The following is a 14102-nucleotide window of genomic DNA, read 5'->3' on the forward strand; positions in this document are numbered from 1 at the left end:
ATTTAGTTTTCATTGCCCCAAAGTGTTTACACTGATTTGTGGTAACACCTGAAAATGCTTCTCTGATGAATAATTGTGTTGGCCAGGGCACCCAGGTGCAAATAAGAGCAGCCACCCTCTGCCCAGTTTAAGCAGAAAGGGATTTGTTCCAGAACCCAGATAGCTCACAGAAGTGGTGGGAGAGCTGGGGGAGCAGGCTAGAGGCCAGAACATCACCGCTGAAGTGCCCTGCTGCCCCTGACCCCAGGGCCATGCCGTTTCTGATGGCACATATATCAGCAAAAGGGAAACCCTGTGCTACCCTGTTTCCTTATGAAGCTCACACCCACATCAAAATCTCAGGTGGGTGCAGCCGACTGGCAGAACCCAGGTCACACACCAGTACCCAAACTCAGGGAAAATAGGGAGACATAGGTTTGGTTTTTCTGTTTGTTTTTCTCTCTCTGGGTGAGGCAGGATGCACAGCCCAGGGATCTGCTACAATGTAGGGAAGCTGTCTAAAGAAGCTAGGCAGCCACAAATGACAAGTGCTGGCTGCGATAATGTTTCATGAAAATAGCAGCTATCAAATTGTATAAGCTGTTTGGCCTCTACTGTTAAAAAAAAATATATGTAGCAAAAAGATTGGAAGCAAATACACCAAAATGTTAATGCTGATTATCTCTACGGTGGATTGTCGGTAATATTTTCCTTATATTGTATTTTCAAATTTTTCTATAATGAAACTATTTTCTTGCAAATTAGAAAAAAATGAGATCTTCCCATTTAAGAAGGGTGGATAAAAATAATTGCTGCCTTGCTAGATGGATGAAAAATCTACTTTAAAACTCCTGAGCATATTTAATAATCTGTCCTTGTTAAACAGGTAAATGATGCATCAAAAAAAGCAAACAAAACCCAAAAACTTATTCTCATCTAAGTTGAAGTTAAAATCTATTTTTCTGTGGCTTTGTCCAAAGTGGGTGCAGTAGTTGCTGATCACATCAGTCTGAAATCAAAAGGGCCTCAGACATCCTTTACCCCAATTTCATAGCATCCATTTCCGTTTGAAGTTTTTAAAAGTACAGCCATATATATACACATACACATTCATGCACATTTATCTGTTTAATATCTTTCTTCCCCAGCAGACGCAAAGGGCAGGGACCATGAATCCCCAGTGCCCACTACACTGTAGACACATAGTAGGTATTTACTAGTATATGTACAATCAATGACTGTTGATGGTTAAATCACAAGAAAAGGGACTGTAGATCATTATCTCTAGACTAACTGCAAAGCCTTTCAGTCCCACCGGCTGACTGGCCCTCAGCGAGGTAGGTCTGACTGCATAGGACATCATTCTGCTGCTCCACACACCTTATTTGGATACTGGATATTCTAGAGCTGTCTCAGGCCCATCTATTTACATGCCCCTTGAAGAACTTTCTGCAGCTCCTACCCCTTGATACAAAAAAATGTGGGGGGTTCTGCAATTTTCTTTGTCCTACTTTGGAAGGAAAGCAAAGGTCTCCTCTTCTCAGGGCCCTCTTATCCATATTGGAGTTCTCTTTCTACTCCTTCTCTGGACCTGGCCTACAGCAAAGCAACTGTTTTCAAGAGCTCAGCAGTTCTTAATTTTCTTACCTGCTTCTGACCCTCTTCCCTTTACCTCAAGGCAGGAAGAATGCTCACTTGCTGGCCAAGTGTTCCTCCAGATCCTTTCTTTTTAACCTTGATCTCTCCTTTGGGAACTAGAAAGCCTGGGATTTGACTCATATTCTTGTAGTGGTGTCATCTTTTTCCTGAGGCAATGTATGCTGCTGGTTGACCAGGGAAAATGTGAAAAGATACATGGAAATCTGGGGAAAAATAACCCTTGATTAATATCTCAAAAATATCTTCTCTATTTGTACAAAACGTGGGCCAATTTCAAGGGAATGAAATTAGCCATAATTATCCCAAATTTCCAAAGTTTGTCCGTTCACTAATGATTCTAGGAAGAAAGAAACATGCCACTCGGGAAAGAGAATAGGAAGTTTGCAAATAAGCGAGTCTCCAGGGATGCTTGTTTTTGCTGCTGTCAAAGTTTCTCCCACGTTGAGGCTCTGATAAAATAAATATCTGTCATGTTATTTAGGAGTAGGTGACAGGCTGAGAGTCACTGAGCAAGTGACAAGCTGTCCTTGACTTGGTAGGTTTCCATGCTATCTTTGGCTGATATGGATCTCGTATTAAGTGACATGCAATGAGAGTTTCTTCTATCAGTTCGGTGACACGATTTTAGGCAAGGAAGGTAGAATGTCTCTGCATCAGCTAGAGATGATTATAATTGATATCACCTGTCTTAATAGCCCTACCCTCATCTGCTAAACTGTGGGCAAATGAGATTTTATGCTTTCTCATCAGGCTGCCAGACAGGGTTCAGGTAGCTGTATGTAAAATCTCATGCTCTGCTGCACAATAGTTGATGTTGGCAAGGAAAAATTAAGTATCCTGAAGCTTTTTATAGCATTTATTCCTTCACAGCAAGAAAATATTGCAAGTGTGTGTAGGGCTTTATATTGTCATGCTTAACCACTGTGACTTTTACAATTGCATGCTAGCTGGGGCACAGTAAATTACTGAAAAAGCTCTCTGAAGATGCCATTGAGCTTTGCCTGCTGCTTTGTAATCTTCAGAAGTTACAGAAAAGCATAGCCTCATATGCCATTTCAAGCTTCTTTGGGTACACTAACAGTCTGAAATGCCCCTCCTGATAACATTAGGTCATTTGTAACCAAAGTCTTAATTGAACTGTCTTTCTATAGAATATATTACTAAGCAAAGATTTCTCTAGAATCCACTTAATTATTAAGTAAGGCCCTAACAGAGTGCTCAATACCTAACAAAACCAATGGGAAAACATCTGTTAAGGGAAGGGAACCAAATATTCCAACTTTCTAAGTCCAGTCACATTTAAATCACCTGTAAATGGCAGAGCAGGAGCCCATTGCCTCTGAGGCTCCTGGCATAGAGCTGCCCTTTCTAATGCAATTGAGCTGCTTTTTGTGGAAGCAGCCAATGGCTGCTGTTGGCTGTTTTTTGGGGGTGGATGAGTTCAGAATGGCAAGACCATGAAGAACATTTAAAATGGATACGATGTTAAGGACTCAAATTTTAAGAAAAATGACTTCCCCATAATGGTCATCTTGGATTAGACGGTTGTCCTTGTGAGATTTTAGAGAACAGAAATAACCCAGTTTTTCTTTGTCCGGAAAAGAAGTCAGATGTTACCCAACACCACAGTAGGATAAGGGCACTTTCTAAGTTTTCCTACAGGCTTTCAGCTTCTAGGACAAATTTTCTAACTTACAATTTTAATGAATCTTTTATCATAGACTCTCACAGAGAAGTGGGATGGGGAAAAACTGTGTAATAGTGTGATGACTGCAATATCAAAACTTCTAGGCCCTCAATCTGAAACAAGAAACAAGCTCTACCTATGATACTGCCTGAGGAAATTACCATTCTTCCATAGTAAAGCAACTAGAGGGAAAGGCTTGTTTGAATTAGTGAAAAGTTAATAGTACAATCATGTTTTAAAAAATAGTAAAAGCTCTTCTCACCAATGTGATTGGTGCTGGCACTTGGTTAAATAAAAGAAACTATTTTAAAATAAAATTACACTAATTAAAACATTTATATCAACTTAAAACATACTATTACACATTTTCTCCAATTTCTGGATGTACAGCCAACATCTAATGTCCTCTGGTTAAAGATCCCTTCATCTTTTTTACGTAAACTCCACTCATAATATATTAAGTTTTTCAGGTTTATCTTCTCTAAAGTGGAATGAGAATTTGGCAATCTGAATTCAGAATACTAGATTTTACATTTTTAACCAACTTCCTTTAACTGTCCTGTCAATTACTAAACAGCTATTTTTTTATAACTTGTCATTATCAGGTTTTTTGGTAAACATTTGACTTAGTTTTCCTAGCAAAGATAACTCTCACGCTCTCCTCTTATCCATTTATATTCTATTTAACTCAGAAATGTACAGTAATGAGCACAACTGGCATAAACAGGCTTGGGAACAAACACGGTAACTTGGGTAACCACACATCTCAACCCAAAGGGCAGACATTCACGTGTGTGCCAGAGAGAGCCTACTAGCTGTGGGCATTCCCTATGTCAGGGGCATCTGTCAGCACCTGGTAGAAAAGACTGGAGAAGAATGGTTAATCTATTAGTTGGTTAAAGGGCCTTTGATTAAGAGAGTTTCCACTATAAATTCACTTTTTATTGATATGCATCAGTAGTACCTCTTAAAGAACATTTTTGCAAAATGTTTTTCTAGTACAGGTCCCGCAGAACTTGCCTTAATGAACTGCCAGAGCTCACGTACAATCAGCAGAATCTGTCTGCACGCATAATTGGAGTTCTAAAGAGCTTTCCCCCAGCAATCTAGTTTACACTGCAGTACTGTAATTAGTTTGTTCATCAGACTATTTTTTTTTTTAAATGGGAAGAAATAATGTTTTGGTCCACTCCTCACTGAGTTATCACAATTTTAAAATTAATGATTTGGGGATTTAGTGAGTCCCTCTTCCATTTATACACGTTAGAGATCCTAAATACCTCTTCAATGTTTTTAGTTATTTTTTTTTCTCTTAAATATTGGTAGTAATAAAGTATGATATGCCATGGTTAGTTTTAAAAAGAAAATAAATAGATATTAGTCCTACTGATATTAAACTGATAGATTTGGAAAATTTTAGAGCTGAGAGAGTGAGAGAAGTGCACGTGTGTGTGTAAATGCATAGAAATGCACAAATAAACACACAGAGAGGCAGAGACAGAAAAGGAAAAAAATAGGCAAAGAGATACGAGACAGATATGGAGAGACAGAGTGACAGATTATATATATATATATAAATAGATTTTACATATATAGAGAAAGAGACAGATAGACATAGAGAGACACATAGACACCAATATAGGAATAGAGAGAAAAATAGAAAAGCAGAGAGAAACAGAGGAAAAGAGATATAGAAAGTGCCAGCCCACATAGCGAGAGAGAAAGAGACAGAAATAGACACCATGAGAGATCAAGAAAAACCAAAACATCCAGAGGGACAGAAGAAGGGCCACCCGAGAAATGTTACTCAAGATTAGCTTCATGTCTGCCCTCTGCAAAACTGTAGGTTGCAGAGATGTGGAGGCCAGAGGCCTTGAGGAAGCTGTGTCACTGACTGGGACAGAAATGCAGGCCCAGGGCCCACTGGGAGACATAATGTCAATACCAGACCTGTGAGTAGGTCACAACTTGGGCATTAATTAGGTGGCCCTATACCGCTTGCTCATATCTATTAAATGTGCTTTGCAGCTCTAATGTATTTAAACTTTTTTTTTTCTGGCTGCAGAAAAGTACTGAAGGAAATCTCTATTGGACAACTAAATCCAAATGAGACTGTGCGGGCCAATTTGGAAGCCCAGCTACTCTCCAAGCTGGACCACCCAACTATTGTCAAGTTCCATGCAAGCTTTGTGGAGCAAGATAATTTCTGCATTATTACAGAGTACTGTGAGGTGAGACTCGTCTTTTCTCTTGGAAGTCTTAATAAAAATCTGTTGCATGGTAAAAAGCCTGCTGTAAAGAGATATCTCAAAAGTGCAGTTATCAAACCAGAAGTTGAATGAACTATAAAGACCTGGGATCTCATGTCTTATAGCTAAAATGATTATCTCCAGGTAATTGAAAACTTGTTTCTGAGGCAGGGTTTTCCCTCCATTAACAAACTCAGTCAAAATGAATGTATTTTAAGGAGGAATTGCTACAAAAGAATGCTTCAACAATTTTTTCGATGGGGTATAGGCAAATCTCCTACAATGGTCCAATGCTTAGATGGACATTTAAATGCCCTAACAGAGGCCTGGACAGAGTAGAGATACATCTCATTTTTGGATTCTAGCTCTATGATTTATTTTCTCCACTAGAAATTTGGAAATGCAAATATGGCTCGTTTCCCCCACAGAAATGCTTCATATTTATCAAATTGTGATTTATGGTTTCAGGTATTTGCGATTTTCCCCACCACTCAATGTTTTCTCCAAGTAATAGCTGTGTGTTTGACTGAGACCTAAGTAAGTGTGAAACTGCTTGGAACATGCAAGAGGGGAAATTGACAATGTATAGCTATAGTAAGGGTCATTGTGCTCACTCCTAAGAGGTTAGGTAGAGGGAGGCACAGGGATTGGATCACCCAAAGATGACCTTACTCAGAAAGTATCTTCCAGAATACTCTGGAAGCTAGGGTTAGCCAAATGCACCTTGGGAGAATTTGGTACTGTTTACACTGTGGATGAATGTAGTCAGTTCATCACTTGGGTGTTGCTGGAGTCCCCCAAAAATGATACTGGAGAGAAAGAAGATGATCTTTAGAGTGGAAGGCAATCCTGTTTGGGTCAAAAACTTTGGGCAGCCAGATACAACTTGAGAGTGCCATGTGTTTGAGAGACAGAAAAGAAGAGAGAGGAGAAGGAAAAGAAGCTCAGAAGGAATAGGAATAGCAACAAAAACCAACCTTGCCTGCTTTATACATTACCTGGTGTATCACCCCAAATGAAACCAATAGCCAAATTAAAATATCTGAACAAGTTTGAAATATTCCAAGCGTTGGCCATTCCCTACAGGTCACCCTCCCCAGCTCAGCCTTGCTGAATATTTCCCGACCCAGGTCCTGACCCTGCTCTGCTTGGAGGAAGTTGGGGGAATAAAAGAACTAGGTTGCTTGGAGGTCTACTTCTCCTTCACCCAGTGAATTGTTAAGAAAATCGGTAAGATGATGACGTGTGCAGAGCAGTGATATTGGACAGCTGCTCTGGCAAATATGTCACTAATTCATGCAAAACTACAGATATTTGCATATGTAGCTACACTGCGATCCACCTGCTATAATTTGATCATTTTTCGTCATTAGCACATTCTGTCAATAAACTTTATTATTTTAGAAACAAATGACTCCTACTGTTTGTAACTATTACTGCTACCTCTATTGCTGCTTTTGGTATACTGAATTTTTCAAAGATTTCTTCCAGGTCTTAGAAAATTTTAAACTGTAGTCAGCACTGTCCAATAGAGCTTTCTGTGCTGATGGAAATGGTCTATACGTGTGCTATCTAATACAGTAGTCACTAGTCACATAGGGCTTTTTAGCACTTGAAGTGTGGTTAGTGCAATTGAGCAACTGGATGTTAAGTTTACTTAATTTTAATTAATTTAAATTTAAATAACCACATGTAGCTAGTGGCTACCATTTTGGATGATATGCTGCCATAACTTTCTTTACCTCCATTAATTAAAATTTTTTTATTTTAATGTAATTTTAAAGTGCCAGAAAAGTTACAAGAATAATATAGTGAACTCCCATATACACTTCATCCAGATTCTCCAATTATTATTGTTTTTCCACATTTACGTTATTGTTCTATTTATTTTTCTATCTTCTCTCTCTTTCTGTCTCCCTGTCTCTATCTCTGTCATTTTCCTGAACCATTTGAGAGTAAGTTGCAGACATGATGCTCCTTTGTCCTAAATACTACTGTGAGTATTTTCTAAGGCTGAGGATGTTCTCTCACATAACCACAGTACAATGATCAAAATCTGGAAACTAACACTGATACAATGTGAGTATGTAATCCAGTGGTTCTCAAAGTGTGGTTCTCAAAGTGTGATCTGAGACCAGGAGCATTAGTATTACTTGGGAATTTCTTAGAAATGCAAATTCTTGGCCTCCTTCCCAGCCATACTGAATCAGAAATTCTGGGGATGGGGTCCGGCAATTTGTGTTTTGAGAAGCTAGCTAGGTGAGTCTGAAGCACATGGAAGTTTGAGAATCACCTATCAAATTCACAATCTATATTCAAATTCAGCCCATTTGTCCTAATTATGTCCTTAGAGAGGATATTTCTATAAGAATGTTATTTGTTGTGCAGGATCCAATCCGGGGTCCTCTGCGTTAATTTTTAAATGATGGGTTATTTCTATGGGCTGAGCTGCTCTCCCGGGAGGGGGCGTTGCTATGGAGACGGCTACAGGCAGTGCAGGAAGACAGCTGCGGGGCTTCCTAGGCTCTGCGCTCAGCTGAGCTGTCACTGCCACTTCCCTGACTCCCAAGGAATGACATGCACAGATTGTTCCCTTCTTAACAGAGATATTTATCATCTTCAGACCCACGTTTACTCATAACTTGCACAGGCCTAGCGTTATCCTCTTTTTATTGAGGTAAATAATAATATAGGAAATGGCAGGTGGCCAACTTGCACCTCATAGGCAATGCCATCACCATTGAAATGGCCGGTCTTTTTACGTTCAGGTTCCCTCTTCTGCAATTTAATGTGCGGCCAAGACTGGAACATATAAATGCTTTGGTGAGGCCTCTACATCTACTACTCACCCCTTGGGCACATCACATCAGATTATGAGTGTAAAAAAGCAAACAACTGAACTCTCACAATTTCTGGTCAAGATCTAACTAAATCTTGAATGGGGAATAGTTCCCAAACTACCCAAATGACAGAATATTTCAAATATTGGTGTATTCTATTTTCTTCCACACGAGGAGGAAATGGAACTACTTGCTGTTCTCCGCTCATCTCCATGGCGTCACACCTTTTCATCTTCACTTCCTTCCAGAATGCCCTTCCTCCTAGCCTCACATCTTCAAGTCTTACCCAGACTCCCAGGCCCCACTTAAATGCTACCTCCTTTCCCATAATCAAAAGTTCCAATACAGGTCGGGCGCGGTGGCTCACGCCTGTAATCCTAGCACTCTGGGAGGCCGAGGCAGGCGGATTGTTTGAGCTAAGGAGTTCGAGACCAGCCTGAGCAAGAGCGAGACCGCCGTCTCAACTAAAAATAGAAAGAAATTAATCAGACAACTAAAAATATATAGAAAAAATTAGCCGGGCATGGTGACTTATGCCTGTAGTCCCAGCTACTCGGGAGGCTGAGGCAGGAAGATTGCTTGAGCCCAGGAGTTTGAGGTTGCTGTGAGCTAGGCTGACGCCACGGCACTCACTCTAGCCCGGGCAACACAGTGAGACTCTGTCTCAAAAAAAAAAAAAAAAAAAAAAAAAACAACAGTTCCAATACACGAGGTTCCCTTTCCATAAACAAAAGCTCCCATAATCTCTTGGTTGGCAATCACTCCTGACCCCAGCCCTCCAAACTCTCATGGCCTTTTTATTTCACATGGTACCCAGCACAATATACATTATCTGTACCATTTCAGGCTCTCAACATATGGGATTGATTTTTTTCTGATACGTTTTTCTATCACAGATGAAAGTACTGAACCACAAAGAATTTAGCACTCAGGATATTTTTTTTTTTATGATTTCTTTACTATTTTCTTCCAACTGTCTCCCACATCATTTCTGTCAAATACTGATGGTAAAAGATAAGTTATTGGATCCTTCCACCTGTTATGTATGTCAAAAGTATTTTGTCGTACCTTATTTTGCTGATACACCTAAAAATGTACTACTGTACTAGAGACCTGTGACATATTGCCTGAAGGTCTTCCATTTGGGTGAGGATAAGGCATCTCCAGAAACCTGGGCATTAAATTAGTAGGCACAATAGAAAATAGGTGAGATCACATATCTTCAGGAGTGGGTGGTGCTGGTGGAGAGAACATATAACAGCAAAAAGTAGGGAATGTTGGACTTGTCTATTTCCTGCTCAGTGATATTAACATAGCTAAACAAAAATTATGTCAATATATTAATAATACTAGTTTTCAACCTTGGCTTCACATTAGAATCACCTAGAGAGCTTTCAGAAATCCTTAGGCCTGGGGTCCACCTTCAGAAAGTCTGATTTAATTGATTTGGGGTATGGCCCAGGCACCAGGATTTTTGAAAGCTGTCCAGGTGATTCTAAAGTGCAGCCAGCGCTGAGAACTGCAAAAATGGGGGAATGGTTAGTGTGGAAACAGGCAAATAGAATCATAAAGGGAAAATTTGTCAGTGCTGTGGACTGCTGAGCAGAGATGAGGCCCAGACCTGAGAACAGGGAAGTCTGGCCCTGGTGGTAGGTGTAATTTTATGATCAAGCCACCTATCTTGTTGCTATTATTCATAAAAATCACCCAACTCATTCTTGTACCCAAGCAACCTTCTGATACCAATTCAGCTTTCCATATATGCTTCTTGGAACAGGAAAAAATATGCTGGCTAAACTGACATGAACTCACTGTTGCCTTGGCAGTTCTAGTTGTTGCTGCATATGAATAAATTACCATTCTGGATTATTTATTAGTTACTTATGAGCTTGAAGTTTACAAAGGCAATAGTAATCAAGCATCTTTCCAAAAGCCATTACCAAGCCCCAGCTCTGTGTCAGATACAATTACAGATACAGTGTGGAATAACAGAGATAATATGATAATATTTAATGAACTTGTCTGGTAGGATTAATGAGTTGTTTATATCAATGGCTAAAGTACACGGAGGAATGTGGAAATGTCATGGGAAGGATGTGGTTAAAGTGCTATGGGAGTTAACAGGAGAAAGAAACGACTCCGACCACAGGAACCATGGAGGGGCTGGCATTATATTTGAACTTGAAGTGGGGAAAGATTTGGTCAGGTGGAGAGGAACAAGGACATTTCAGTTAAAGGGAAGTATGTAATAAAAGGCTCAGAGGTAGAAAAGCATGGGATGTGATTTAGGAACCTAATGTTTCACCTTTAATTGTAATGTGTTGGCAGTTAAACACATTTCCTAACGTTAACTTGTATAACCATAGTGCAATTATCAAAATCAGAGATTTACTATTTACTATTTTACCAGTTTCCCCTTAATCTCTTTTGCCTGTTCTGGGATCCAATGCAGGATTCTACATTGCATTGAGTTGTAGTCTCCTAGGTCACTCCTTAGTATCCTCTAATCTGTGATAGTTTCTCTTCTCTGCCTTCTTTTTTATGACCTTGACACTTTTGATGAGTACTGGCAAGTTATTTTGTAGAATGTCTCTCAGTTTGGGTTTGTCTAATGTTTTCTCATGATTAGATTAAAGTTAACTATTCTGGGCAAGACTACTGCAGAAGTGATATTGTATCTTTCTCTGTACATCAAATCAGGGGATACAAGATATCAGTATAATATATTATTACTGATGATGTTAACTTTTATCACTTTGTTAAGGTTCTATCTTCTGGATTTCTCTACTGTAAAGTTACTATTTTTCCTTTGGTAATTGGAAAATATTTTGGGTAAAATACTTTGAGATTATGCTAATAACCTATGTCTTGTCAAACCTTCACTCACTGATTTTAGTAGCTTTCAGTGGAAGTTGCCTACAGCAACTTTTACTGTGCAGTTATTTGCCTAATTGTGATTATGTATTTCCTTTGTTCTTTCTACATTTACTTATTGGGATTCTCCTGTAAGGAAGAGCTGTTTCCTTTCTTCCATTTATGTATTTACTCAGTTATTTATTTATATCAGTATGAATTAGTGGATTTTTAAAAATTATATAGGTTACTACTCAGTACTGGTATTATTTATTTTCTTGCTCAAATTGTTCCAATTTTGGCTATTAGGGCTCCTTTGGGTTTAACGTGGCCTCATCCATTTTTGAGGAGAAGTGAATTCTTGCTTATTAATTTTATTTTACAGATGAAGAAACAGGACTATAGAGAGGTGGAATGATTTTCTGACTATCGTATGACTAGATAATGTTGAATTTCTTCTGAGGCAGGACAAGGCCTAGGGTTGTTGGCAAGGCTGCTCTTTTTCTGGGCTTATTCTCACTATGTTCTGTTTCTTTATTTATCTCTATTTCTATATTACATATACAAACTCACAGAAGCACATGCGTATTAATTTGTGCACACGTACAAGTTTTAATGTAATGATATTATTTTCTCTCAATAGAAAACAGAGTTTGAAATAATGAAAAGTATGTGGACTTCGGCATCACATCTGTTCAAATCTTGATCCATTTTCTTGAGCAACTTATTTCTCTCTTTTTCTTGTCTTAAGAGAATGTAACAACACCTATTTTGTTAGGTTTTTGTAGGGATTTGAAATAATGAACATTGCAAAAGTGACTATCAGAGCTTTGCTCCTACAAGGTCCTCGATAATGGAAGTTATTATTAATATAATTATGCATTATTTCATTGCTACTCTCCCCACCCCCCAGCCATTTCCTAGACGATAAGCTAATATTTACCTCTGAGTTTTTGGTGTGTAGCCTTCAGTATGAAGATTCATGCCCAAAAGAGGAAACATGCAAATTCTAATATGGGTCTGATAGTAACTTTGAAGCAAATACTTTCCAAGGATCTGTTTGTATTGTAAAAAAGAAAATTTGAAATTTCTTCTTATGTTTCTTGTTTATGAAAAAATGTTTAAATAAACCAAGTAAGTGGGCTTATTATTACAGTCTTGAAACTCTACTGGATGTCAGTAGACGATTGCATACAGCCACCAGGCTTGTTAGCTCTCAGAGAGTCCCTGTTGAACTTCATACTGGGTGTGTTGGGTCTAGTATTAGAGACAAACCATTTTCTGTTTTTGAGAATCACTGCTCATAGTGATACAGCTCTGTTTGAGGCCACCCTGCCCCCCAATTGGTTATTTATGGATGAGGGACACTCTTGGACACTCTTGGAGTGTGACCATTGTGACATTGGTGACCATCCTTCCTAGTGTGAGTTCACATCAGGTGTCCACATATTGGAGTTGTCCACACATCGGGGCTGTCCTCAGTTATTGGCATTGCTGGGATTTCTGCTGATTTAGGGAACTAAGTGTTATCTTCAAAGAGGTGAAGTCCTCTTCAGAGAGGTGGGTCCTCTCAGGGCCCTCTGGTTTTCCTGGGCAGCTCTATCCAGGAGTAGATAGGCCTCCTTGGATTTGCCCTGTGCCAATTCTATGGGTCTAGACTTTGATAGTTTAGGAAGGCTGTAAATAATGTGAGTGTCTCATATTTTTGTACACCTAAACTGATCTGTTCATGATTTTTGTAAGTATCAAAAGTAAAGTCATTTGGTTTGTGCTATTTATTTTCTTTGTTTAAACTACAAAATATTTCGACCTTTTAAACAAAAAAAGTTAAAAAGTAAGGCCGCTGATTTTTACTTAAAATTGTTAAATATAATAATTGAAAAGCAAAACTAGTTTCATTTAAAAGAAATGCTGTAATGTACAAATAGAAAGCAATTCATAAACCCAGTAGAATTTATGACATTTGTGGTATGGCTTTAGCAGGCATGTAAATTTATATAAATATAAATGTTCAAAAATAGAATCAAAATAATTCAAGTAGTTTATTTTAAAAAACAACCCAGTACTTTATCGATTAAAGCATTATTTCATATCACTTCCTCTTAAGATAGTGAGTTCTGCCATTTTGTTCTTATTCATGTACATTTACCTCAGCAGAAAGAACACTAACTCTAAAATAACTTGAAAAAAAATAGTAACTGAACCAAATGATGTTCATTTATATTGTTGGACATGAATGTCATGATATTACATGGCATTCTTTAGTAACTATTTAGAAACTGGATTTTTAAATTTTGCTTTCAAGAGCATAATATGGCTTGACATTTACCCCACTCTTTATGCAATCCATTAGCGTGAACTTCCAAAATTCTAGGGAAATGTCTTCAGTTTCCTCAATACAATGACAGAGGATCTCTTCTCCTACTGCCTTTACCTCTTTTTTTTTTGTTATTCTCCTAAGTAATGTCACAGGCTTTTAAAAACATGCCATTATAAAATGACTCTTATTAAACCTTGCCTTTCCTAAGTACATCTTTTGCCTTTAGAATTGCATAGGACAAAATATTTCCATTGATGGGCTAAATATTAAATATATGGCTCATTTATGTTATTGTCTAGCACTGTTTCTCAAAGTGTGGTCTATGGACCATCTGTCCTGAAGTCACTTTAGGACATTTGTTAAAAATACAGATTCCTGGCCATTATTCTGTCTTCTTTTGAAAAGTTTCTGTTCATTTCCCTTGCCTATTTGTTGATGGGGTTGTTTGATTTTTTCTTGTTGATTTTTTTGAGTTCTAGATAGATTCTGGTTATCAGCCCTTTATCAGATGTGTA

The 14102-nt window shown here is 38.4% G+C and overlaps 1 protein-coding gene across 1 annotated transcript in view; it reads left to right on the forward strand.

Moving 5' to 3' along the window:
- The window catches only part of NEK11 (NIMA-related kinase 11), a 238017-nt gene that overhangs the window by 32581 nt on the left and 191334 nt on the right, over positions 1 to 14102 (forward strand). Inside the window, 1 exon segment of the mRNA XM_012663819.1 lies at positions 5391 to 5556. Within this exon segment, the coding sequence (XP_012519273.1) occupies positions 5391 to 5556 (166 nt within the window).

This window comes from Propithecus coquereli, unplaced genomic scaffold (genome assembly GCF_000956105.1).
Source record: "Propithecus coquereli isolate 6110/MARCELLA unplaced genomic scaffold, Pcoq_1.0 Scaffold12, whole genome shotgun sequence".
NCBI lineage: Eukaryota > Metazoa > Chordata > Mammalia > Primates > Indriidae > Propithecus > Propithecus coquereli.